Here is a 27,195-nt window from a genome sequence, read left to right on the forward strand (position 1 = left end):
ACCCCGACTGGGCGAGGCAGATGTCTGGACCTGGTTCTGCAGCAAGTTTCTTCCTTTTAAAGGGACTTTTTTCTTCCTTTCTTTGGATTTTTTGGGTTTCCCTCTGTAACATAACACTGTAAGGTGAATTGGCACTGTGTAAATAAAACTGAATTCAGATGCCTGCAATATAATGTAGGAAAAGGAAACATCACATCATTTTAGAAGCTAAGTCAACCCCAAAATGAGACCCCAGAGGATGAACCACAGTATAAAAACTCCAATAAGAACAGAATTTTTTGGGGATGTGGGAAGATAGTTATGTGAAAAAGGACCATCCGGAGACAAAAACAATGCTTGTAGAGGTTTAAAAAATGTAAATAACTGTGATATGTGGAGTCATTTTTTAACAGTTTAACAAGGGACACCAAACAGAGGCAAAGCATCATTTTCTTCTTTATTTTGTGTTTTTCTTTGGTTTTAAGATTCATTTTTGAGTTATTTTTAACTTTGAACAAGAAAATGCATGGAGTGGCATCAAGTTTCTGCTATCGTCAATTCAAATGCATATTTATGAGCAATTCTTGGAAAAAATCATGAAGTATCCATGTTAAATGCACCCCAGGAGTACAAACAAATCATCAATCAGGACAAAGAGCCTTTATTAAACCAGTTTTTCAAATACTGAGTAATGTATTGCTTCAGGAAAAACACGTGAAAATGTTCGACCTCACGATCCTGGTTCAACTATTCAGACTCCTTCTTTCATGTAATTCACCGTTGTCGCTGAAATCAAACAATCTCAGAGTAAAACTCATTCTATTGTCTCTGCTGTGAGCCGATATTTGCCTTCCACGGTGGCGGCTGAGTGTCTTATTGTTCCTTCTGTTGAAGAACTTGTTCAATTAGCCGCTCCTAATCAGGCTCCTAATTAGCGCTTTATTGAAGTCAGGTGCGCTGAAAAGGTCACCTGTGAGCACGATGAAGAGCAGCAATCAGCTGGATGCTTTCTGTGAGCGACCAGTCCTCCGTATTTCCAATTAGTGTCTGCTTATAATGGATCTTCACTTACATTTCAAATATGGCGTTAAACAACAGGCCCGCTGTGTCGAACACGACGACGCAATCAAACCAAATGCTTGTTTTCATTTCCAAGCATTAGCCTTGTTTTTGTTTTTTGTAATTAATGCTAAGTTGCTGTTGCTAAGTCCACCCACCGGCATTGTGGGGAAATCCAGCTGCTACTGAGCGGCCTCAGCGAGGAGGATTGGAATGTGGCAGGAGAGAAAAGGTCTTTTCAGAAGGCATCCAGATTACATTCACACGGACACGAAAAAATGCCTTAAGCTATGGATCCTAACACGGTCAGTCGCAGTGAAGTCTGAGGTGGACTTTGATGCAATGTGATCATTCATTTCCAGTGACTTTTGATAACCTTTAACCTCTAAATCCTCACAAGTGGATTTTTTTTTTTTAAATGGAAAAGTCTAGAATTTTGAGACCTCTTCTGACAGGAAGTTGCTGTAATGGAGAACTCCTGGCACTTGCAGGTGAGATTCGGTTGAAGGCAGAGAGACGAGCATGAAGTCCAAACGTCAGCACTGACTCACAATCAGCACATTATTAAAGAATGATACTTCTGGTCTCAGCTGCATCCAAATTCAAATGTTTGTTCCGGGGAAATTGGGAGCTAAATTAAATTAGTTTGCCTCATTTTTCACCTAAGGCCCGCTGAAGTCAATTAATAGAATGGAACAGAATACTTTTGTTGGCATTGCACAGCATAAAAGTGAATAAATGAGCAATCCTGTCACATTTTTCAATTACAAATGTGCAAATATAAAATGTAACATCTAGTGGAACAAAACAGTGTGATGTCTTATTCTTTTAAAGCGCTTCTTTTGTAAATAAAGAACAATAAAAACAGTTGTGTAACTCATGTTGCACTTCTGGATTTCCACCATATATTTAAAAAAAATGGTTTAAGTTGCGCAAAAAAAAAATCACAAAGCACAATTGTGAGCAAACATAAGTACACATGTGGTTTCAGGAAATAAATGCAGCATAAATAACAAACAATGGGCAAATTTTGCAGCAAATTCAATGAATAAATCAATCAAATTGGACTTAAATAGCACTTTTCAAGCAAATTGAATGCAGTTTGGTGCAATTTAACAAGAACAAATACACGCAATGTGAATAAAATGACTGAATATTACAGAAAATCAACCGGTAACGGTGATAAATGTCCGCTGTGGTTCATCTGCAGCACAACAAGTGAAAGAAAGAAGGAAGGATTGGAGGGTGGGGGGTGAGGCAGAAGGGGGAGGAGGTTAGTGTGGGAGGGGGGATGGTGGGGTTGCAGGGTCATGGCTCTTATAATTACCACAGTCAGGTTGAAGTCACTGGTCAAGCTGTTGCTGATTTTTTTTTTTAATCAGTATTATTTCCCATGATGCACCGCTGCCCTGGCCTGGTCTGCATGTGGCCCAGCATGCCTCCACTGATGCTCCTCTGATTAGGTGTCCCATCGTCCACGACCGGAGCCGAGCAGAGCAGGGATGTCTGGGAAACTGGCCGAGAGGTCCATCAAATGGCAGCTTTGTTATGACGTCTCAGCCAGGACGTGGTGGATGGTGAGTGCAGCTCTTTGTCCTGTTCAAAAAAAAAAAAAAAAAATCTGCTTTTTTGTACATTTGTACACCCTCGTGTCGTTCTGCGGGTCAAACTGAAATTGAAACTTCTGATGTGAACAATTTCAACATTTCTGGGAGGATTTTGAGCATTTTTTGGTGGAAAAAGAGAAATTTAAAAAAGTTTCTTTAAGAACATTCACACAAAAAAATCAACCAAAATCCAGCGAATTTCGCTGGATTTTGGTTGATTTTTTTGTGTGAATGTTCTTAAAGTAAATAGAAGTTTTACTGATATATATGTAATCACTGTAGATATTTTTAGGATTCTTTTGGAAGATTTTTACTCAATTTTTGAAAGTATTTTCTTGCCAAATTTGGGGGATTTTTTTTTTTAAATAAAACTTTCAAGGGAAACTTTTAAGGAATTATTGGAATTTTTCTTCCTGAAGGTGTTGCAAATTTTCAGAAATTTGGGGAATTTTTTTGAGCTGAATTACTGGATTTATTTTCAGACGCGGAAACAATATTTATTGGTGCTTGTAAATGAAGACAACAGGAGGGCTAAGAACATTCACACATAAAAATCAATCAAAATCCAGTGAAATTTGCTGGATTTTGGTTGATTTTTTTTTTGTGTGTGAATACTCGTAAATTAAATACAAGTTTTACTGATACATATGTAATCACTTCAGATTTTTTTGGGAAGATTTTTACTCATTTTTTGAAATTTTTTTACAAGAATTTTCTTGCCACATTTAGGGGATTTTTTTAAAAAATAAAAGAATTATTTGCATTTTCTTCCTGAAGGTTTTGCAAATTTTCAAAAATTTGGGGAATTTTTTTGCTGAATTTCTGGATTTTTTTTTTTTTTTCCCAGGTGCGGAAACAATATTTTAGGCACCTGTAAATGAAAACAATAGGAGGGTTCAGGCAACACTGCTGACTTTTGGTCTTTTTAAAGCACTAACACCCATTTCTGACTGACTGTGACCCTTCTAGCACTTCTAACTCTGATCATCTTATTAAGGATTTTAAAGATGAGTAGGGAGCAAAACAGGCAACTAAAATAACGTTGTTTTTTTTTTAAAACTGACCTAAAAGGATGCATTCAGCCTGTCTTGAGCGTTCCTCAAGTGCACCTCTCTGTTCACCCTCAGCTGTGTTAATTTAGCGCCAGACAAAGAGCCCTTGTCCAGCCCGCGCCTTTCCCATGCTGAAGAGGCAACGCAGGCTGACATTTCTTTCTGAATATTTATTTACTTGTGCGACTACAGGCGAGCTTTTATTGCGGCCCATCACCAGGGTTTAAGTCGAGGTTTGTTTGTCTGTTTCCACGCAACATGAAAGGAGGAAAAAAAAAAAGCCCCATTCTGCCCTTTTGCCATGTTTTCATTACTTGTAGCAAGTAATGTGCAAGTGTTAATTGAATTTTAGGTGACTTTAACTCTCTCTAAGCCTTTCTAACAAGTCAAACTGCATTTAGATATTGTAAGGGAGGAGTTAAAGTCATCTGCAGCTGAATACGAAGACAGAAGGTTGGTGCATTTAAGAATTAAGGAGCAGCTGATTAAAAGTTCATATTAAGGCAAAGAAGCGCTGGGAAATTAAAAGCACCATGGGAAAAGAAGCAGGACTTTTTGTAGCTAATTTGATAAGTGTTTTTTTATATAGTGAACTGATCGTGTTTCTTTTTATTTTGAAACTAGTATTTCCAGCTTTGTTTAAAAAAAAAAGAATGTTTAACTGTTATGTATTTAATTAAAAAGTTGGTAAAAGTCAGAAGTGTTGGTAGTTAGCCCTTATTTAATGACTTAAGCTGATTGGTTATAAAAACTCAAGTTGGTCCAGCATTATTTCCATATCTTTTAAATAGAATTTTCAAATGTTAGATACTAAATTAACATAAATATGAACAGTTTTTCAAGTCAGGGTTTTTTTTAATTAATACTTACTTAATGGTTTGTCACATAAACAAAAGCTGTATTTTTTTTTTAAAAACTTGATTACTCAAAAAATAAGTTGCTCCAGCTAATATTTCCATGTTTTTAAAGGGATTTTTTTAAACTGTTATGTACTAAATTATCATAATTATGTACATAAATTTCTTTTTGCTCTAATAGGTCGGTAGGGGACACCTCAAAGCCATGAATAAAAGTTAGCATGCCAATTTTATTAAGCTACCTCATCTTGAATTTAGCTTAAAATCAACTAATGCAGAAATTTGATTTGAAATTTCTCACAATTTTAAGTTGAGGCAGCATCAATGTCATGTTTGAAACTTTAATCGTTTATTTGAATCACTGTGCATTTAACTAGGTGGTGGAAGTTACTTTTTAAAGTGTAATATAGCCATTTACATTTACAGCTCACATCCATCATGGACAACCCCTCTCACCCACTGCATGACACTGTGGTGTCTCAAAGTAGCTTTTTCAGCAGTAGACTGTGACACTTAACCTGCAAGAAGGAGCGCAAGTCATTCATTCCATCTGCTATAAGACTTTATAACATCAGCATCACTGGCTGATGCTAACACAAAACTGGACTCTATCACATCATCCTTTACCACATAATCTGTACAGTTCTTGCGCTATTTGAGTCTTCTTGTACTTCACATCATTCCATAAGCCACTTTTTCCATCCTACACTCCTGAACATATTGTGATTGTTATTATGATTATCATTATATTGTTGTTTATGGTCGCTTATTGTTGCTCTACTCTATGATGTATGCTGCTGTAACATGGGAAATTTCCCCAGACACGGGGAGTAATAAAGGATTAACTTATCTTATCTTAACAGCGACTACAGTTGAGTATCGCCCCCTAGTGGTAAAACAGACTCCCTCATGTATAACTATAGCCTATGTGAATCCTGTAGCATGAAACAAAGCAAACATCGTGTTTAGCATGGATTTCATGGAAGGCAGTAGGAAAAACATAGGTGTAAATTATAAAACGCACAATGGCTGAATTCCAAAGTGGTAATCAAACTTAATTCAGGCTGCACTTGTCTTGTTGTGACACAACAATGAAAAACAGTTTGAAATGAATATGCTACAAGCATTCCATAATTTGATTTTTGCTGACCATAGCAGCTGCCATCAGTTGCTTTTGACCGAATGTACCCAATATGCCACTAAACCAGCCTCTCCTTTCAGTATAAGACCTACAGATGGACACAGGAGTTTAGCTTTTAATTCTCCAGTGGGAGCAAAATGAGCGGAGCTGCAGTCGAGTTTGCAGCCACATGGGGGCGCTAGGTCCACACTGAGAGAGATGAATGTGTGTCGGCTCAGGACATGAGCAGCAGCAAGATGCCAGGCTGGATCCATGGAGGCAGAGGGAGTACAGAGGGTAATGATGTGGCCTTTTATGGTCCCATTAACAGCAGTTACAGAATGAAATAAATTAGGTCTCAAAGTAAAACATTCTTGTAAAAACACTGGAGATTATGGACGGAGTGTATTAAAAACTGCTGCAAGTCTTACAAAAGTCAGAAAAAAATGATCTATTCTCATCATTTACACACGTGGACAAAATTGTTGGTACCCCTCAGTTAAAGAAGGAAAAACCCACAATTCTCACTGAAATCACTTGAAACTCACAAAAGTAACAATAAATAAAAATTTATTGAAAATTAAATAATCAAAAACAGCCATTACTTTTGAATTGTTGATTAACATAATTATTTAAAAAAACAAACTAATGAAACAGGCCTGGACAAAAATGATGGTACCTCTATAAAAGATTGAAAACTATTTGACCAGAGTGACATGATTAACTCAGGTGTGTCATTTAATTGACATCACAGGTGTTTCCAAACTCATAATCAGTCAGTCTGCCTATTTAAAGGGAGACAAGTAGTCACCCTGCTGTTTGGTGAAAAGGTGTGTACCACACTGAACATGGACAACAGAAAGCGAAGGAGAGAATTGTCCCAGGACATCCGAAAAAAATTATAGACAAACATCTTAAAGGTAAAGGCTATAAGACCATCTCTAAACAGCTTGAAGTTCCTGTGACAACAGTGGCTCATATTATTCAGAAGTTCAAGACCCACGGGACAGTAGCCAACCTCCCTGGACGTGGCCACAAGAGGAAAATTGATGACAAATTGAAGAGACGGATCGTTCGAATTGTATCCAAAGAGCCCAGAGCAACCTCCAAAGAAATTAAAGGTGAACTCCAAGGCCAAGGTACATCAGTGTCAGATCGCACCATTCGTCGTTGTTTGAGCCAAAGTGGACTTCATGGGAGACGACCAAGGAGGACACCACTGCTGAAAAAAACTCATAAAAAAGCCAGACTGGAATTTGCAAAAATGCATGTTGACAAGCCACAAAGCTTCTGGGAGAATGTCCTTTGGACAGATGAGACCAAACTGGAGCTTTTTGGTAAGGCACATCAACTCTATGTTCATAGACTCAAAAACCAAGCATATCAAGAAAAGAACACTGTCCCTACGGTGAAACATGGAGGAGGCTCAGTAATGTTTTGGGGCTGCTTTGCTGCATCTGGCACAGGGTGTCTTGAAAGTGTGCAAGGTACGATGAAATCTGAAGACTATCAAGGCATTCTGGAGAGAAATGTGCTGCCTAGTGTCAGAAAGCTTGGTCTCAGTCACAGGTCATGGGTCTTCCAACAGGACAACGATCCAAAACACACAGCCAAAAACACCCAAGAATGGCTGAGAGAAAAGCGTTGGACTATTCTAAAGTGGCCTTCTATGAGCCCAGATCTGAATCCCATTGAACATATGTGGAAGGAGCTGAAACATGCCATTTGGAGAAGACACCCATCAAACCTGAGACAACTGGAGCCGTTTGCTCATGAGGAGTGGGCCAAAATACCTGTTGACAGCTGCAGAACGCTCATTGACAAATACAGAAATCGTTTAATTGCAGTGATTGCCTCAAAAGGTTGTGCAACAAAATATTAAGTTATGGGTACCATCATTTTTGTCCAGCCCTATTTCATTAGTTTGTTTTTTTTAAATAATTATGTTAATCAACAATTCAAAAGTGATGGCTGATTTTGATTATTTAATTTTCAATAAATTTTTATTTATTGTTACTTTTGTGAGTTTCAAGTGATTTCAGTGAGAATTGTGGGTTTTTCCTTCTTTAACTGAGGGGTACCAACAATTTTGTCCACGTGTGTATGTGGCCTGTAAGTCAAAAACACTGGTGACATTACACCATGACTACTACACTGCAGTATTACAGGTAACACTACAACACTGCTGCTATAACGTCACTCCACCAAAATAAGCAGCGCTGACATATCAGAATACTGTCACACAGTGTTACATCAGTAGAAATATGGTGCTTTCAATTCATTTTTTGTTGCTAATAATTCACTGATTCAAAAACTCATGCTTTTATGTTGAAAAGTGAAAAATAGCAGTAAAATATGCCCAGAACCATACTTTATACAGTTCAAAAAGCAATTCAAAATTATTATATATTATTGAAATATATGGTACATAAAAACAAACGAACTCTAATTTTGTCATTTAGATAAACTTTCAAAGTTGGAAATGTTACGAGTTGTGTTGACATGATAAGGTGGGTAATTGCATCAACTTAATATTGTGTGCAACCTCAACTCAGTTTTCTGCATTGGTTGGTACAATTAAAGGTAAATTCCAGTTGAAGTAACTTAATAAATTGATTGGACAATATAATTTCAGGATTTCTTTTTGTCTTAACAGGCTGGAACAATTTGAAACTTTTGAAAGTGGTCCCAAAAAAATACATTTGATTGTCGAGGAAAAGCAAATTCCCCAAAGTCGTATAGGTTGTTTGGATGGTTGCAAAACCAAATAAATACATAAATGAATAGCTGAGTTAGATCAACTTTATAAGTAGCGAACTTTATTATGATCAGTTGTGTTGACATAAGTCGGCAATTGCATCAACTTAATATCATGTGTAAGTACAACTCAATTTTCTGCATTGGTAGAATTTGAAGTAAATTCAAGTTGAGGTAACTCAATAAAATTAGCCATCATAACTGCACTTCACCTTGAGTTCAGGAGTTTTGCAACTGGTAACTAAAAATACATTTAATTATAGAGGAAAAGCACATTTTCAGAACTCATTGCAGTTTGTTGGTTGAACATGATTTCATTTTTGTTAGACCGTAAGGCACAGGATGGAAATCAGAGCTAATGGTAATAATAGTGGTTCATAGAGATGTCGCTGCCGCAGTGTGCTGTTCTCCATCATGCCTGCATCGCTTTGCATCCTGACCGTCCAGAGGCTCAGTCAAGCCCCAAACAGCACGTCAGAGAGCGGACGTGAGGGGCCCAGGGTGCACAGTCCCGGGGCCGCCGCCGCTGGCCAATGAGAGGCGAGGATGCAGAGACTATTACAAAACTGAGCTGCGTCAAGCTGCAGGGAAGCAACGAGAGGATGTCCGGGAAATGGAAGGCTCTGCTTTCAAAATAAAAGCCGGTTTGTCACCTTTGGAGGTTAAAAAGTAACACGTTTTAGCATGATAGTGATTCAGGCACTGATTTAGATTAATAACACTATGAAATATGTGATGATATAGTTTGTAGCAGGCATGCTAAGATCTTTTCTGGACAGCTATTAAAATCCACCAAATAAAAACATTCTATATCTTTATGATTTAGATTTCTTAATTATCCGTTACACATAATTCATGCATAGGATACATAACATCATTGACTAAACAGCCTTGTTTGTCTGATTTCCTAAATGCTGAAAATTCCATCCATGTGTGGTGATAATCTAATGACAACTTCGCCTACAGTAAAATACAAAATATTCAGACAGTTGTGATGGAGCTCAGTGCTTATTCTGACTATGAAGCAAATTTCTTATCCACAATATCACCCATCTGACGTGAAGAAAAGTATGCAAAATGACCTGCTTTTAGATGCTAATTGATCCTATCTCCATGTCGGGATAATTTAATTAAAAATAACTGATGAAGTTACTGACACAAATGGTTGCAACTGCCTCTTGCTGCTGTTTGATGCAGCAAACATTTAATTAACTCAGAGGAAAAACTGCTACAAACAACCAGAAGCAACAAATTGAACGTAATATTTTGATTTTCTTGAAAAATTTTGTCACAATACTTCAACCTTATGTGCAATATTGCATCACCATGTGTAATATTATCATCCTACCTCAGACTTATAGCGAGTATTACTTGTTACTTTTCTATTGTAATCCGTTTTAGCTTACTTATTTTAACTTAAGCTACAGCTTTACTCTCAGCCATGACAGTTATTCTCATGTTATGTAATTTTGAGCAATATCTGGCACAAGGATTGATAAAGTTCTGCCCTATCTTATGCTATTTTTAAGGTTTTCTCACTGCACATGCTGCATGAGATGACTGTCTGATAGATTGCACTTTATTGTGAAGAGTCATGCCGGATACCGTGTCGCACAGGTTGCGTGTAATTTGATGGTGGTAGCTGAGAGCCGGAGGGCGGCAGTCAGTCAGACAGTGAAAGTGAAGGCGGAGACCAACCCAGTGCCGAAAACTCAGCCTCTTCTGGATCACGTTCAACTCCACTGAACAACCCCAAAACACGATCCAAAAAGTAAGACTTGAAGAGGAAGGAAGACAAGAAAAAAAGAGAAAAAAACGCGAGGTGCTCCTAACTTCTTTTCACCGCTGTCTGCCAAGAATTGTCTTCCGGGGTTGACTTTTTTTTTTTTCGAGCACTGCAAGAGAAAACCCTCCAAAGTACAAAGTTGAGCGTGAGAAATGTGAAGCTACCGGCTTGTGTGTTTCAACCAGACTCCAGGATTCCCTATTAATCCATGCAGTACAGTGCAATGGTACGTGAACATGGATTATTATTGCTTTGAAATGTTGTGCTTCTTTGTGATTTTTTTTCTTCTTATTATTTTTTTTTGGTGTGAATGCGCTCTTGCCCTCGCTTACGGTGAGAATTGTGGAGAAGTGGACCCACAACACTGGCACGATCGAGCAAAAAAAAAAAGAAAAAAAAAAGATAGTACTGAACTTGGCACTGATTCTCCGGCAGCCTATGTTAACATCTCATTCCCCTTAATCTGGCAAATGAACTCTGTGTGGACCGCTGACAGCTCTGTAGGACACACAGCAGCCCGCACACACCGCAGCAGCAGCAGCGAAGGAATAATATCTAACTTCCAGCGTTCCTGCTAATATCGAACACACCTAGCCTAGCCAGGAGTCAGTATATCTCAGAAAACACAGTCAGGAAAAGACAAAACGTCTTAAAATAGAATATATTCACTTTGTGCTAAAAGACAAACTGGCACTGAAAAAAAAAAAACATTTTAACCTAAATCCGCTCAAGAGTAAGCTAAACAAGCTAATTGTAGCACGTTTAGGCTAATACCTGTAGGCTAGTTTGGTTAAAAGTGATCAATTATGAATTTTTAACAAAATATTCCGTCTTTATGTGTTAAGACGTTTTCAAAAGAAGTTAAACAATGTTTATCGCTGTTGTGTAACAGTTAATTAAAAAAACATTCTTTGCTAATTGTAGCATGCAACACTTTTATGCTAATGTTTTGCTGTAACTGTTACAACTATTAATTTTATGAGGGCTCTTTTAAAGTTTAACTGTTCTATATTTATTTATGGCAATAAATTTTCATAAAAGGTGATTTAAAAAAAAAAGTACACCAAATATTCATCCAGTTAAACTAAAAAGCGCTGACGCTGTTAGCTAATCGGAGCGTGTGACACCTTTAAGCTAATATTTCACTGTAGCTGTTAAAAACTATAAATTAAGGTATCGTATAAGGGTTCTTTAAATGTTTAGCTACATGTTTGTCCTTATATAGGGAAGTGTAGAGACAAAATGAAAATAAAATGCATAGGGTTAAATGTTTGGTAATTGTAGCGCGGGACACTTTTAGGCTAATGTAAGCTAAAACTTGCTTGGTAATATTACAGCTTTTAAAATTGATAAACGACTAATTTTAAAAGGGTTTTGAACAAGTGTAACAAAATGTTTTGTCTTTATGTTGAGAAGTTATCACAAAAAGTTTTTAAAAAATAAGCTTAGGTTAAACTTAAAAAACATTGTTTGTTAATTGTAGCGCCTGACACTTTTAAGCTAAAATCTGCCGGCTAATGTTGTTGTAGCTGTTAACACTGATAAATGACTTTTAAAATGGTTTTGAACAAGTGTAGCAAAATGTTCTGTCTTTATATTGAGAAGGTTTCATAACAAATAGAAAAAATAAACTTTCAGTTAAACTAAAAAGCAAGTGACACTTTAATGCAAATTCAAGCTAATATTTGTAGGCTAGTTTTGTTTAAAACCACTAAAATGGATAAATAATGATATTTTTAAAGGATTCTGTGAAAGTTTAACAAAATATTCTGGCTTTATTCATGTTGGGGAACTTTTAGAAAAAGTTAAAAAAAATAATTATATAAGATTGAAAAAAAACACTAAGGTTTGTTTTCAGTGCACTAGAAGAGGAGCAAATGGTGGCGAGAGGGGAAATTTCCCTTTTCTGCATCTATGTGGCTAAATGTCCAAAGTCCCCGAAGCTCGTAAAATAATTTGCACTAGTAAAGGGGGGTAAATGAATTGTATGCTAACGGAGAAGGAGACGGAGGAGTTGCTGTGGAGGGTGGATATGGTCGCAGGAGGAGGAGGAGGAGAAGGAGGAGTGTGACTGTGTAATTACGTGGGTGAAAAAAAAAAAAAGTTGGGTCTGATTTGCTGGAATCGCGCAGGACCGAAGGTGCACCGGTCGATTTCATATCAAGTTTGCTCAAAGCTGGGGGTGAACATCACACACTCGGCGCCCCTCTGAAGCTTCACGCTTTAATGAGATATCACCGCACCGAGACGCGCAAACAGCCTCATGTAGTTGGAGGACACAGCGGACAGAAACAGAAAGAGCACCGTTCGCACCGGCTTTACGAGTACAATCTGCTTGTCAGCAACAACAACGAAAAAAATAACCTGCGTAAAATCGCATTTTTCTTCCCTCTGCGGTGACGACAATCTTTGGCGATAAAGAAATCCATGGATGTTCTTGGATAACTGCTTCTTCCTTTTTTTGGTGTTTTTACGCGGAGAGCTGCTCCACAGTCTTTGCATGGTGCACATCGGTCCAGGAATGGCGCGATAAAGTGATCAGAGGAATCAGTCCAAGTACATTCACTTTCTGTGTTGCCGTCTCGTCATGTATTCCCCGATTTGTCTAACTCAGGTATTTGTGTCTTTCTTGTGTTTTTTGATTGCTGTGATTTGCATATTTGCTGTGAAATTCCCACATGCAAGCGAGTGGGTAGAAAGTTCTGCGTCTGTGCGCCGGGACTGTGCTGGAGATACTTTCAGAATTCTTCTAAACGACATAGATTTGGCTTGTATATGAAAACATAGCGCAAAAACGAACCAAAAATTGACTTTAAATATAAGTGTTTGTGCTTCATTTGTGGTGATTTTTTTTTTGTTTGTTTTTTTACTTTGGAACGAAAAAGCATTTCAGAGTGCTGCAGGATGCTCAATCTTTACGCATTCTTTGTGCGCATAAACCCGTGCGTAAAGATGATTTTTCTGATAATATTGTCTTCGTGATACTCCTGTATAATTAGCGCAGGTATGCTCATTTCCTCTCACTTTTAATTAGGTTATTTGCCTCCTCCAGTAACCTCTCTCTCTCTCTCTCTCTCACACACACACACACACTTCCCGGCCTTTGCTTGGGCTGTGTTTGTGTATTTTTTTCCCCATGCCTGTATTTTTTTATTTAGAGCAAAACCCATATACTTTAGGGAAGTGAAGTTGGAAGAAGATAAAGCCACTTTCACTGTAGGAAGATCAAACGCACGATAAGGTTGATTCAGCGTTTGGACAGAGTAGCAGACGGCTTTGGCTGACTCAGTTTTACTGTTTATATTTTACTTGGCATAAGTAAGTGATTGACTGAGATGTGGTTTAGTTTGTACTTAAGGGGATTGTGCTTTTATGGCCCCAGCTGAAGTGCACTGCGTAGGCCCTGGCCAAGTCATTTATCTTTACAGCATTTTTGGCTTTAGCCCGGTTACAAAAATTAACAGAATATTCGAAGTGTTTTTGAGCTGCGAGTGAAAAAAGATTCCAGTTGTTGAGCACCTCCGCTCCGATTTACTTTTGTCATTTTAATTGCCAACTTTATATAGTGAGGGGATGACGTTTAAAGTTCTGAATTAGATGTTTTTTACTCTCCACAGTGAATATAATTCATTTAAAAACTAGAATCTGTAGTCTATAAAAAAAAGTTTATTCGCTGCGCGTAATAAATGATTATAATTTGACATTTCTCTACTGGAGCAGGGTTTTATTGGCCCGTGCAATGTGGCTTCTCAGAGGAGCACCAGCGGCAGGCACAGATAGGGAGTGGGTTTCTGTGGTTTCCTATAGCCTGCCTACAAAAAGAACAATATGTGGTTTGACTCTTCAAAAGCCTGCTTAAAGGGGGCTTTGTACACTTATTAAATGTGACATTTTAATGACCTCAAAAAAAAGATAATTTAACGTTTCCACTTCTCGCTTACAACTGCTGTAATTTCTGACGACTCCTAAATCTTCCATTACATTCCCACACTTCCAAAAGGGTTAGCATTATGAAACGACTACAGTTTGTTGTAGGTTTACTGAAATACTGTTGATGTAAAAACCGTAAGCAGGTGAGCTGCTGGGTTGCAGTAGAAATTTTTTTTATATAGAAAGACTCGAAGGAAATTCTCTCAAATTCAAAACTTGTGAAAAGTTTATTTTTCAATAAGAGATAATGTGATGTCTGAATATATTCTGTTGAAAATATTCCCACTAATATAAATCTGAATCTCCTATATTTTGATATTAATTTATCATAATGAGTTTCTCAAAAAGCTCTACTTTAGATTAAAGCAGAGATGGAGCGTTTTATAAGTAGGCCGGGTTTTAATTTCATTCACTAACCTCAAGTTTTTGGAATGAAGCGGAGCAAGTGCCATTCCATGTGCTAACCTCAACACTTGAAATAATTTGGCATGAACTTCTTTTTGAGTCCCAAGTCAACCTTTGCAAATACCTTTCGCCCTTTTGGTTTGTTTGAAATGCCGCCTTCCTCCTGCGCTTGTGTTTTAGTTGCGTTCTGTACGTGCAGCCTGTATATGAGGCTGTGTGCTTTACGATTGCAGAGCGGGAATCTTCCGTGACTTCCCTTTTTGCATCCCTCTCAGCCTCCCGCCTTATCCTCGGTACTTAGTGGACATGGGATAAGTTCACAATGGAATGTGGATAGTTTGATAAGAGAAATGCAACTGTGAGGGGCGCATGCTCTCTGTGGCAGCAGCAGTACAGGAGTCCTGCTCAGAGTATGCTCGGGGAAACGAGAGCAGAGCCGCGAGTGCATTCAGTCACAGGGTTTGGTGCTATTGTAGTGCTGGCAGTTGATATAAACGGTGGAATTTCCTTGTCATGCTTGCAGTACATCCAGATACACCTTGGATGGTAAAACCAGTGTTGCTACATGAAGAGAAACATCAGCTGCCAATAATATTATGTGACTTATGTGGATTTTTTTTTCTAATTTGTGGTCTGACTTCCCTTACGCCTCAGATTAGTCATTGAATAAACCCATGTTTCTTCTCTGTGTTTGATGACATGACTTTCTGATTACATTTCTCTCCTTCTCTCTTCCCCCCCTCTCCTCACTGGGATGCTGCAGGATGAATTTCATCCCTTCATCGAGGCACTTCTCCCTCATGTCCGTGCCATCGCCTACACGTGGTTCAACCTCCAGGCCAGAAAACGCAAGTACTTCAAAAAGCACGAGAAGCGAATGTCCAAGGACGAGGAGCGCGCGGTGAAGGACGAGCTTCTGAGCGAGAAGCCCGAGGTGAAGCAGAAATGGGCATCCAGGCTGCTGGCCAAGCTGCGTAAGGACATTCGGCAGGAGTACCGGGAGGACTTTGTCCTCAGCGTGACGGGCAAGAAGCCCCCGTGCTGTGTGCTATCCAACCCGGACCAGAAGGGCAAGATCCGCCGAATCGACTGTTTGCGGCAGGCCGACAAAGTTTGGCGTCTGGACCTGGTGATGGTCATCCTCTTCAAAGGCATCCCTCTGGAAAGTACAGATGGCGAGCGCCTTGTCAAGTCCCCACATTGCACCAACCCAGCACTTTGTGTCCAGCCACACCACATAACAGTATCGGTCAAGGAGCTGGACTTGTTTCTAGCATACTATGTGCAGGACCAAGGTAGGTTCAAACTCACACTGTGTGTGTTTGTTTCACTGTGCGTGTGAGCCAGTGCGCATGTGTGAATGATGGCTTGGCAGGGTTAAGGGTCACATGTGTTCCTTCTTGGCAGTTTTGCTGAGACTGGCTGAAAGCACGACTATATTTGCCAGACAAATAAACACGACGGTCAGTACAGTATATACGCAGCATACATTTCTAGGTAAGGCTCATTGCTAAACAAGAGGAAAATGTGCAATCAGTGTTAAATGTGGAACATGTTTTAAATGTGTCTTAGCTCTGCTGTACTCCTGCAGCAGCTCCAAATTATGTTTGCTAATTATTCAGTTGCTACAACTTTGACAGGATATGCATTATCTCTCTCTCTCACACACACACACACACACACACACACACACAGTATACTTATTCTGTTTGTCTGAAAATCAAGTAGTGAAATTTGCATTAAGTTGCAGCATAGACTGGTTAAATTAAAATAAACCCACTCATGGTGCTTTTTTATTGATCTGTGCCTCAGTATCCAGGTTTGCTGTGTGTTAAAAGCATATTTTTAAAAGCTGAGGTTGTTCCTACTTTGTTAAAAAAAAGAGAAAACACAGCCTTCTTCCCTTTAGCCCCAGTATATAATGTACAAAACATAATTTTAAAACTCTTCTATTGTCAACGTTACAGGTTAGCACTGATATGAGTGTGTTTAATATTTTCCAGAGGTTCCAGCTCAGAGCTTGTATTGTGTCTCTGTATAATTTTTGATTGTGTTTGTGCCAAAGTGAAACTTCTGTGTTTTCTTAATTCCTGAAAATCTGGTTTCCCTTAGATGAAAACCGTTTTGTGGACACAGTGATGTGCTCAATGTGAAGACCGAATCGTGCCATTTTTTATTTTTACTTTTTAGTACAGTGTGTCATAAGAGGATAAAAAAATTGGCTGCCAGGTAGAGGAATAGGTTTTGACATGCACATTTTTTTTGAATGAAAGTGTCAAGAATTGACAGAATTTATTTGCTGTAATTAAATTTTTTCTTTGACACATCTCTAAAAGACATGGCACACACTCATTAAGCCGTGGCTTTCACTGACACATTTGAGATCATGTCCAGCACAGGGGATCTCAGCCAAAACTTGTAACTGGAAATTTCTTTTTTTAAAAAGCAGCTTGGCATGGTCTGCTGTCTGGACTGCAAAGTGGGAGATTCTTACCTGCAGTTCGGAGACAGAAACATCACATTTGACCCTCATAATTTAAAGTTTAAGACAATGGCTTTTATATAGATGCCGTTAATTGTCACTCGGACAACCCTTTCAAAATGAAATTTGTACGTCCTGCAAAACAGGGTTGTACAGCCTGTAATTAAATTTCAGTCATTCATGTCTCAGTTTTGAACTTCCTCCCTTTATCTGCTGACACCACAGGAATTCCCCCTATAGTGTTCCATGTTGAAATTCCCTCGTATTAAATCTATTGCTACGACGCCGAATAACCACCAAACACGTTGCTATTGAGGCAGGAATAGTGGTATAGCTAGCTCATTATCATCAAACCCTGAGCGCCATTTTGTGTTTGATAAGTGCCAGAGAAAGCAGAAGGCACAGCACAGAGACAATAATGGTTGCCACTGGCACCGGGGTTGGCATCAGACCCTCTTTTGTGTCTTTTGTAGGATGCCACCGCTTCTCTAGTTTGCATCTGCTGCTTTTTTAACTGTTCAGTACCAACTCGAGAATGCCTTTTTAGTGCCGTTTTTTTCACAATATCCACCATTTATATGATAAGTTAGTTCTTGTATTCGACATTATATTCGACATTTCACGTGCTATGATTTCAAGAAAATGCGACTGCTGGGAGGGAGAGAGCAAATTTGATGGCATGTAAATTCATTTTAGTGCTGGAAAAAAAATGCCGAACATAATGTTCTGTTTCGCAATTCAAGAAATGCGCTTCAGTTTAGAACGCTTTGCGGCTCAAAGCGATTATTTACCGTTGTCCTCAAAATTTCTGTTGACTGAAACTTTGGCAAATGCAAAATAGCATTCTTTTAACCGAATCACAGGCGGCTATGTTTTTTCCCCTTTCTAGTTTTTGCAAACCAAAGGGTCTTTTCCTTTTCTTTAAGTTACCAAGCAGTGCCCGAATCCAGACAATGCAGCCATGTTGTGGTAGCGTGCGGCGCGGCGCCATTTTGTTTTACCCTGTGCCAGGGAGGCAGGCAAATCACCAGTAATGGTTGTTAGAGGTTTGGAGGTTGGCATCAAACTCTCTTTGTCTGCTTGCAGCATGCCTTTGATTCGTTGGTTGGCATCCGCAATGCAGTGGGCACGTTGGAAAGTTTTTGACAGTGGCAGAATGGAAGCCGCTGCCTTTGTTCTGCTGCAACTGCACGAAACAAACAAACATAGAATCAAATACAAAGAAACTAGCAAACGGCTCTGGCTGAAACAAAATCTGCTATTTGCGCAAACTGCTAGAAAAAAAAACGGGTTCGGACAGTGCTTTTTATTATCGCTCCCTCTGTCCTGCTCACTTCTGCTGTGTTGTGTGATTGCATAAGATGAATTATTTTGCTGCCGCTATTTTCTCAACAGTATTTTTCCTTAGTTTTTTCTGTGCCAGAAAACCAAGTTCGGAGCGTATTTGTTTTCGATTGCGGCGGGTTGCTGCCTGAGAAAGGTCGGCGGGTTGGCAGTGAGTGTCCTGAGTGAATTTTGAGAGGGCACTCAGCCCCCTTGTTCTGGGGCACAGACGCGTTTAGCCAGGCAGGGCTGTAGCACCCATGTGCATGCCCAGATGAATGCCCGCTGGGAAGTAGGCTGGGGGCTGGGAGTGGGGGTTGTGGCATCCATTGTGCCAACTGGCAGGCCGTGTTCAATACAGGGCCCTGGCTTCTCACACTCACTGCCGCGGTGCTCCGATGCACTGTTGTATCGTTATCAGATAAAGCGAGAAGTGTGATTCTTTTTTTTTTTCTTTGAATCATCACCTCTCCCCACCTGGATTCATATTTTGCATATCCAGTCTGACAGCTTGATGGAATAGTTTTAACAAGGCATGTAGATAAGCATCGTGCTGGGACATGTCAGAATTCTGTGGGCTTCGTTTGTCTTTGGCTTTTGTTACGCTGCACGTCACTAGTTGCTTGGGTTGTAGTTTTTGTGCTCATTGAAAGTTTTCGTTGCTGCCTTCAGTCGTCTTGTTCTTCATAGACATGGAAGCAATTAATAAAATATTAAATGAAATAATTAAAAAGAGATGTGATTTGGATTCACACGTAATCCAGTTGACGGACTGTGGATAAATCTTGCTGTATGTTTTCAACTATATCTATTCAAAATGAAATTACTACAAGGAATTGTGAGTTTCCTCATAACCAGTTCACTGCTGAGGTAGTACAACGGGAGACTGAAGAAGTCAAGGTCAAGCAGTTTTCCCATTACTCTGGTGCTGAAAGTTAACACAGCCATAAAACATCATTACCTTCACTTTTTTCCCCTACCCCTTCAGTAATGTAACTTTTTTTCACACTGTCATGATAGTTTGTGGAAATGGATGGATTACGTCTGAATACGCGCCGCAGTGTTAATGGAGACCTTGTTTTACAATCACCAGACTTAACCTCTGCCCCTGGGGTCGTGACCTTTGCAAAGGGATGTGGCAGGGTGTCCTCTGAAGTTTAATTGAGCAAAACAGATCAGTGTAAACGCGCCCTTGCAGTCTCGGGGCACGTGGAGGAGGAAGACTTTTTGCCTTGGGGTGGTGGTGGTCAGTGGAGGTGGTGGCTGCTCGTAAGCCCCCTTGTTGACCTCCTCAATCAGGGTCAAACCACAGCGGTCGCAGGATCACTGGTGGTCTCTTGGCAACTGTTTGTCTCCACTCCCCTTCCACTGCTTCTGGTCTAGCTGGTGGTCCCTTGGTTCACTGGCCTAAGTGAGGGGGAGTAGGCACCACCGGCTCCCTCCCGCACTGCGTCACCCCCCCACTCCAATCCCTCTGGCCGGGTTAGTCTGGCTGGTTGCTATCTTCAAGACTGGCCACTGCCTGCTCTCCACGCTGCGTGGGGTGGCTGTTTGCATCTTGTTTTCCGCCCGGCTGCCTCGGAGGCTTTGGTCAGGCGACCAGTGTGGAGGTCTGACCTTCTGGGTCACAGTGGAGGTCTGTGACTAAGCACAACATCTAACCCTCCCTCCCTGAATCCCCTTATCCTTCTCTGCCATCAGGAATCACCCCTGCGGCACGCTGCCCGGCCAAATGACTCTCTCACTCCTTCTCTCTCCCAGTCTCTTTTTCTTTTCTCGCTGCCTGGCTTTCCCTCAAGCCCGAGACTGCGACCATGACAGCTGTCCCAGGCCCAGGCGCTTGGCCAGGGGAAGGATGGCTGGGTTCATGCCAGAAGTGTGAAACAAAACTTGTTGTAAGCAGACAGCAATAAGAACACCACTGTTTGACTTTATTTGAGTCAAGTTATTCAACTCCCTTTAATTCTCAAATTTGTCCGGTGACATGATATTGGAAAAAGTCTGGAGAGCAGTTCTTTTGGAAGCTGAGTGGAATTTTATTCTCGGACATGAATTTTAACAGTGAACATTCAGAACAAACTCAGCAAGATCGTAAAATTCAAATCCTGGGAAAAGCCTCAGCCAATGATGCCAAAGCCATATAGAAAAAGTCTTCACAGTGAACTGCACAACCCTGTGCTTAGCTTTCATTCTGGCTTCCTTATTAGTATGCAATAGAGCCTGCGGTGTCTGGCTACCTCTCTCTCAGAGCCATAACCTATCGAACACATTCTCTCAATCTAATCCACTTAGAACTCCCTCCCAGCTTCACCGCTTGCCTTATTGATTTCCGCTTCCCACTAAATGTCTTCCCGATCCTTTTTCTCTTAACCCGGGAGCTATTTATGTTTTGCAGTGCAGTCTTTCTTTCTTTCTTTCTTGCTGGGTTTCTTTCGCTCCTAATGTCTTCACTGCCTCTCCAGGATCTTTGGTTGTTTGTGATCTCCATCTGACTTTCCTCTGCCTTCTTTCCCCTCCTGCTCTTTCTCAAACACTATCCTGGGTGCAGTGCAGCCAGGTTGCCTGGCTCAGTATGAAGCTTGTGTTATTAGCAGCGGGGCTTTGCTCGAGCAAATACCTCAAGGCTTAAACAGGCCGTGTTACCTCCTTAGCCCTCTTTTGTGTGCCATGTGTACATAAATCTCCATGGAAACAAGGCAACTCGGAGCAGAGGCCACTGAGAAATGTGGATGCTTTCTTTCTCAACAAAATTTACAACTCTCTCCTTTGCTCTGCTACAGTGTGTTTAATTTGCCTGTGTCACAGTTTGCACTGTTGCATCCGTCAAAAAATGGGACAAGGCCTTTCTTTGGTATTGTAAGGCACATGTATTGTGTTGAAAAGGCTTTTCTTGTGTATTTCAGCAGGAGACTCAGTTTTGCGTTTGTGGCTGCACTTGGTTAAGGACTGTAGTTTGTGTCATTAGTCTATGGTTAAGATCTCAGCTTCCCCACACTTTCCCAGGCTTTTGGGGAGGACCCCAAATGCATTTCAAATCCCCCGAGGCCACTTGACTGGAGGACCGGCACCTCCCACTCCTCCCGGATAGATTCCCCACCCCCACCCTGTCTGCCAGTCCTACCAAATGAAGACAAATGGGTACATTCACCCCCTATCCCAGGCACTACACCGTACCTCACTGTCCTGCCTTACAAAGCAGGCCCTCCCTGCTGTCCGAGCTTCTCCATCCAATGGCTGCCCTCTGTTCTTTGCCATCATAGCAGCGTAACAGCAAGAAAAACTTACTGTTGTCCCATCTGCCTGCTAGGCTGGTCATGTAAGACAGCAGTGAAAAGGCGGATAAGAAGGTTCAGACTGGAGGCACAAAAGTCTTAGATGTGGAGAATTTGTGTGAAGATGTTTTCTGACCTCTTTCACAAGAGAAAAGTGAGTATCAGAGTGAGACTTCCATGCAAAAGCCAGTCGCCTTTAGCCAGGATGGAGTCTTGTGAACAGCCAATGAAGGGAAGAAAAAACGGGAAGGGGTAGTAGGTGGGGTGCTATGGGGAACTTTGGGCAGGGACAGACAATCAGAGTGGTTGCCCAGGAGACACTAACTTCTCTGTGCAGCACCCCCCACCCTGCTTTGCCCCATCAAAGTCTTTTCAGTCCAGACAGGGCCGATCAGTGGCCCAGAGTGATGGTTGTCTCTTCTTTTGTCTGGCGGTACAGTACGGCCCATCACTGTGACGGCTCGACAAGACCTGAGCGGGACAGAAAAAGAAAGGCCCGCCAACACAGCGCTGTGCAAAATGTACTTTTGGGTGGGCATGTTGTTGTTTGGGGTGGGGGGCGAATCCCTAGAGGATTTCTTTCTAATGTCAGTGCGGCGGGTCAGAGAGGGGATATGGTGTCTGGGGCTTGGGAATGGCCTGCTTGGGACGGATTCATCAGCACCCCATTGAGTTGTCAAAGCTCGCGTAAGAGCTTCCACTCCTCCCTCACATATGTCAGGTTGACTCTTAAAAAAGCTCCCAAATTTAGAAACCAACTGTCGAGCTTCAGAAGATGCTTTATATTCAGCGTAATAAACAATACAGCCCCCAGTGAGATACTATGAGTGTTATTGACCCATACAGTAGGAAAAGTTTATATAGTGGCAGAAAAAGCAAGGAGAGCAGGAAGAAATAAGTCATTTACATTTTTAGTACTTGCATAAACATGCTGTGTTTTATGAAAGACGGCATCTTAGAGCGGTGGGGCTGTAAGCGATTAAAGTGAGCCGTATAGAGGCAATGACGGGAGGAGAGGAAATATGGGTGCCATGTTTGTAGCACATCTCAAAGTCTCTAAACCAGAAGTTGTTTCAGATTTTCTACGGGGTTTTGTTTTAACATCAGGAGATTACTACACGAAATTCATACAGCAAGTAAAAGGAGAACAGAACAGAAAAATGCATCTTTCTCATATATCTTCTTTGGAGATTTCCACGTAAATATAAGAGAGCTAAACGTAGACAAGTCATAGACACAACATTAACAATGAGCAACTTAAAGTATAAACTCTTAAAACCCAAAACTCAGCCACTGCAGAATTATTTTTGGCTTTGCCACTAATCTAAACCCTAAAATTGACAGTTTATTTAAGTATTGCGTTTTGACATAACTTTTTAAATATATCATTACTTGTGTTTTTATACATTTAGATGATTTTCACCTAATAGGAATAACTGTGGCTATAAATTCAGTAATGATGAAATTGTTTGGCCATTATTTGTGTGAGGAACAGGCTCATCCAATGCTGTGTGGACCCTGAGATTAAAGTCTGCTGCAGCGCTAACAAGATGGTTAATGAAGCCTGTTATTTTTTCAGGGGAAGAACACCGCTTGTTACCATGGTGTCTTCTGAAAGCCTGTGTGATCTGGCCTCCGATAGCTTAAATTCTTCTCAAATTGGCCTGCTCTCTCCACCGGCACAAGGCTCCAGCTGGAAGTTTAACTGCACTGACTTTGAGGGAATCCTTTCAAAATTTAATGTGCAGATGCAAAAATGTACACATGGAGGCACATGCACGTGCAGAAAGCCATCATTACATACATGTCACGTTATTGCTTACCTGCACTTTGGGGCCGAAAAAACTGCATTTAGATTCAAGGAGCGGCAACTCCTCAGTGCTCTCGCATCTGTCGGGCAAAAATTGAAAGTGAGAGTCCTTTAAAAGCTTGTTCCGGATTTACCAAGTCAAGATTGTAATTAGGCCTCCAACATGTGCGCATACCTACAGCCCACAATTACATTGCGGATTCTCACCAAAAAATAACTCTACTCCACCATCCCTCTCTTAAACCTCATGGCGTAGCTTACATTGCCAAGGAAATCTGGCAAGCAAGAGGTCGTCGGGCTTTAACAGTCTCTAGTCCTCTTGTTATCTCCGTAATATCCCACTCATGTCGGTCTAATAAAACACAGGCCCCGTCTAAATTGAGCTTTGCCCAACAGGGCCATGATGTAATAGCAGATCTTGCCTCATAGTTTTCACAGAATTGTTTACAACCTGTGGTCTGGAATCTCTACTGGCTTAACATAGCGTTTTGAGCAGTTATGATAATGACCCTAGTTGACCCACAGATGGCTAGATAAGTAATGCCCCAAACTCATCATCTCTTATGGGATCCCAGCTGAGTCTGCTTGGTGTTTCCCAGGAACATCTTCATCTGCTTATACAGGTCTGTTTTGCAAACTATTAGACGCTCACCAGACATTTTTTCTCCCTTTTTTCTGTAAAACTTCTGGCTGTAACTTGGGTTGCCATGTGTGTCTTGTTAAGGGCAGTTATGACAAATGGCAGCAGCTGTACAAACTAATCTCTCTGTAGCTTTCACACATGGCGCCCAATTAACAATGGACCACTGTGGGGCCCTAATCCATGGAGCCATCCTCTGGTCCCGCTTGCTGAGCCAACAGCCCCAGGAGACTCTTCTCCTCTGCACTCCTGCTAGCCAGCCTCTAACTCCATTCAGATGGGAGCTGGTGAGCACCGCTTCAGTTGGAGATGCGGTGGCCATCTTGTTTGTTTCCATGTTGGGAATCGTGGTTCCTGACGCTGAAGAGCCTGGGTTTTATGTGTCGCTTTGGAGTTCCTTGGGACTGGGTTGCGGCCCTGAGAGAACACACTGCATCTGGACTCTCAAATGAAGTCACGTATATTCAGCTTGTGTGTATGGATTAAAATACATGCATGCAGACGCAGTTTATAGATTTAGTAAAGTGGCTGATGAACAGGCGGTTGGAACTGTGTTTTTCAGTGTTGGTGTTATATAGCTTCCCTGTCAGTGAGCATATTTCCAGTAGTTGCATGATGATAAACTGCTGTTTCTCGGGGCCTCAGATAGCTCAATGCACTGTGTAATGGACTTAAAGTGCAGGGGAAGAGGTCTGTACATATAGCATTCTGTACTTCTGCAAATTTATAGCATAGTATATTGTATGAAGGCAGGGGAATGGTCGCCTACAGTCTTTAATGGTTCTTTTTTAACTTTGGAAGTGTGCCAACATTGCAGCTTGCATACATAAACAAAATCCATCCACTTTCCCAGGAAAACCTTCAATGTGTGAAGTCCTTTCTTTCTGTCCAAGAGCACGTCAGCAGCGCTTTACGTGACTCTGCTAAAGTATCCTTAGTGCAGTTTTAATTGACAATTTGATAATTCCTAAACTCAAATACTGTCAGAAAACATCACTTGCATTCAGTGTGAATTGTTGCTTCCATATTTTCTTCGCCCTTATCCAAAACAAAGCCACAATCGGTAGTTTGGGACTCAAAAGAGGGGTGTTGAAGGCCATCAGGAAAACGACGCAGGCCGCTGCCAAATCTATGACATGAATGAAACAAATGGATGAAGGAAAATGAAAATGGTTGGGGTGTGATCTCTGGCAGGCAGTGCAAAACCAGTGCCAACTATTATGAATGGGAAACTGCTGCTGAGCTAATGAAAAAAAAAAGAACTCACTTTTTTCATCCACCATCCAAGAATAATTAACCACGGGCAGGCCTTCTGGTGAGGGTGGGGAAAGCCACAAGACACTTGACTAACATCCCACTGCAAAGGAGGACAGTGACACACAAAGAGGGGGCGAAGGAGACGCAACAAAAGGAGGTTTATTGGTGGACAAAGTAGAGTTTTAGTTACTTTTAGCTACGAAAAGAGCTCAAATGAAACTAAAGATGGTGTTTCTTTAAACCTATTTACTGAATTAATGGAAGGTTGTTAAAAAATGTCAAATGTGCACATAAAAATGCTTTATCATGTTACTTATCTGTTGATTACATCTAACATAAAACATGTTTTATTTGCCCCATTATACAGAAATGCGCATGACTGACCATAACTCGTTTGAACTAACTTGGGCACTCACAAGCACTTATCACATTGCAGTTACGAACACACTTTTAAATCTGAAAGTGTGTGCGGGTGGGTCTGCAAGAATCTCTGGGGATCTTGTACTGTACTGCCGAGCTGATGGGATTAGTTGACAAATCAATCACTTCATCAAGAGAGTTATTTTAGTTGATTAATCGACAATAATTCATGAAGCAAAAATGTCAAACACTTGCCGTTTTCAGCTTCAAATATGAGGACTGAGGGTGCTTTTTCTGTTTTTGCATCTTTATAAGTTCAATATGTTTGAGCTTAAGCCAGTTGGTGGGCCAAAAAGTGATTTAGCGACGTTTCCTTGGATTCTGGGAAATTATAGGCATTTTGACATTTTGTAAGAAAATAATCCATCAAAAAATAATAAATCCGTGATGAAAATAATCCTTTGTTCCAGTCCTGGTGTACTGCACTGCTGTATCTCTTACAGCCTTCCCTCGTGTAGACAGGATGACATGATGGAAAGAGCAGAATGGGGGCCAGATGTACATTTATATATAGGACCTGACAAGGGTACAGGGCATGACACCAAGCAGAGCCGTTGCATGTCATATGTACACCATCACATAGACCACATCCCATAGTGATAAGGACTATATGTACTGAATGTAAAGCAAAAAAAAAAAGAACTGCCAGTGATGCATGATGTCCAGAGCTTCGTGGTACCAGAGGGAATAATGCTGGGAGAAGGTGCAAAGGCTAATTACAGGAGTTAGAGGGTGTAATTAAACAACGCACACTATAAAAGTCTAGGTTTTTACTTGGTTTTTTTGTGTTGTTTGTTTTTTTCTTTCTGAGAGGCCCTTAGGCGCAGACTTTATTTTAATCCATTAAACTCGCCCTGCAGCCAAGAACAGCGATATTGTTTTTGTTTTAGCGCTAAACTTTTTTTTTTTTTTCAATCGGCATCTTGTATGCCATCACCCAAAGGGGTGACAAAGCATGCACTGTTTAGAGGCAAAAGCTCAAAACAAAAAGTGTTTCCCCATTATGGCAATCAAAGCAACGTTATCAGCGATCAACATATTCTCACCCGGAGACAGAGAGGAGAAGAATGCCCCATTGACTGATACTGCCTGCTAGCCCAGTCGCGCTGATCTCTTGAAGAAAAGGCCAGTGTCGCTGGTGGACCCCACACTCCTCCCAACCGCCTCCCCTCTCTTTGCCTTCTTCCCGCTATATATGTCTCAATACTTGGGGGGGATCTTTGAAGGGGGAGCAGAAGAAGGCTGCTTGTGTGTATTGTCGAAGTGCTGCCGGGAGCCTCTATCCCATGCTTGCGGTTTGTGTGTGTGTGTGTGTGTCGGGGTGGGGTAGCGGGGCTGAAAAGACGGAGCCGTCACCTGCCAGACTGCTGGAATGTTAATGCCATGGCTCTGATAATTGGATTTTGTACACACCGTCTGTGAGGAACGTCCAGCAACTT

General features: G+C 40.9%; 1 protein-coding gene and 1 long non-coding RNA gene across 10 annotated transcripts in view; one reads left to right on the plus strand and one right to left on the minus strand.

The window, feature by feature from the left end:
• Positions 1–417: 417 nt before the first annotated feature.
• Positions 418–24,375, minus strand: LOC110962461 (uncharacterized). The gene is made up of 3 exons (XR_002596440.2): positions 23,647–24,375; positions 23,453–23,519; positions 418–2,634 (listed from the first exon to the last, which is right to left on the minus strand). It is a non-coding gene; the product is annotated as an uncharacterized LOC110962461 (long non-coding RNA).
• The window catches only part of LOC110962419 (nuclear factor 1 B-type), a 60,160-nt gene continuing 43,053 nt past the window's right edge, over positions 10,089–27,195 (plus strand). For 2 of the 9 annotated variants that reach the window (XM_022210394.2, XM_051943588.1), the window contains exons 1-2: positions 10,089–10,443; positions 15,316–15,847. In XM_022210394.2, coding sequence (XP_022066086.1) covers positions 10,426–10,443; positions 15,316–15,847 — 550 coding nt within the window. In that variant the 5' untranslated portion in view covers positions 10,089–10,425. Of the gene's footprint in view, positions 10,444–12,300; positions 12,832–14,925; positions 15,099–15,315; positions 15,848–27,195 lie in introns of those variants that run through there. The other 7 variants (XM_022210385.2, XM_022210390.2, XM_022210402.2 and 4 more) reach the window with 6 other exon arrangements.

Source organism: Acanthochromis polyacanthus, chromosome 23 (genome assembly GCF_021347895.1).
Source record: "Acanthochromis polyacanthus isolate Apoly-LR-REF ecotype Palm Island chromosome 23, KAUST_Apoly_ChrSc, whole genome shotgun sequence".
NCBI classification, from domain to species: Eukaryota; Metazoa; Chordata; class Actinopteri; family Pomacentridae; genus Acanthochromis; species Acanthochromis polyacanthus.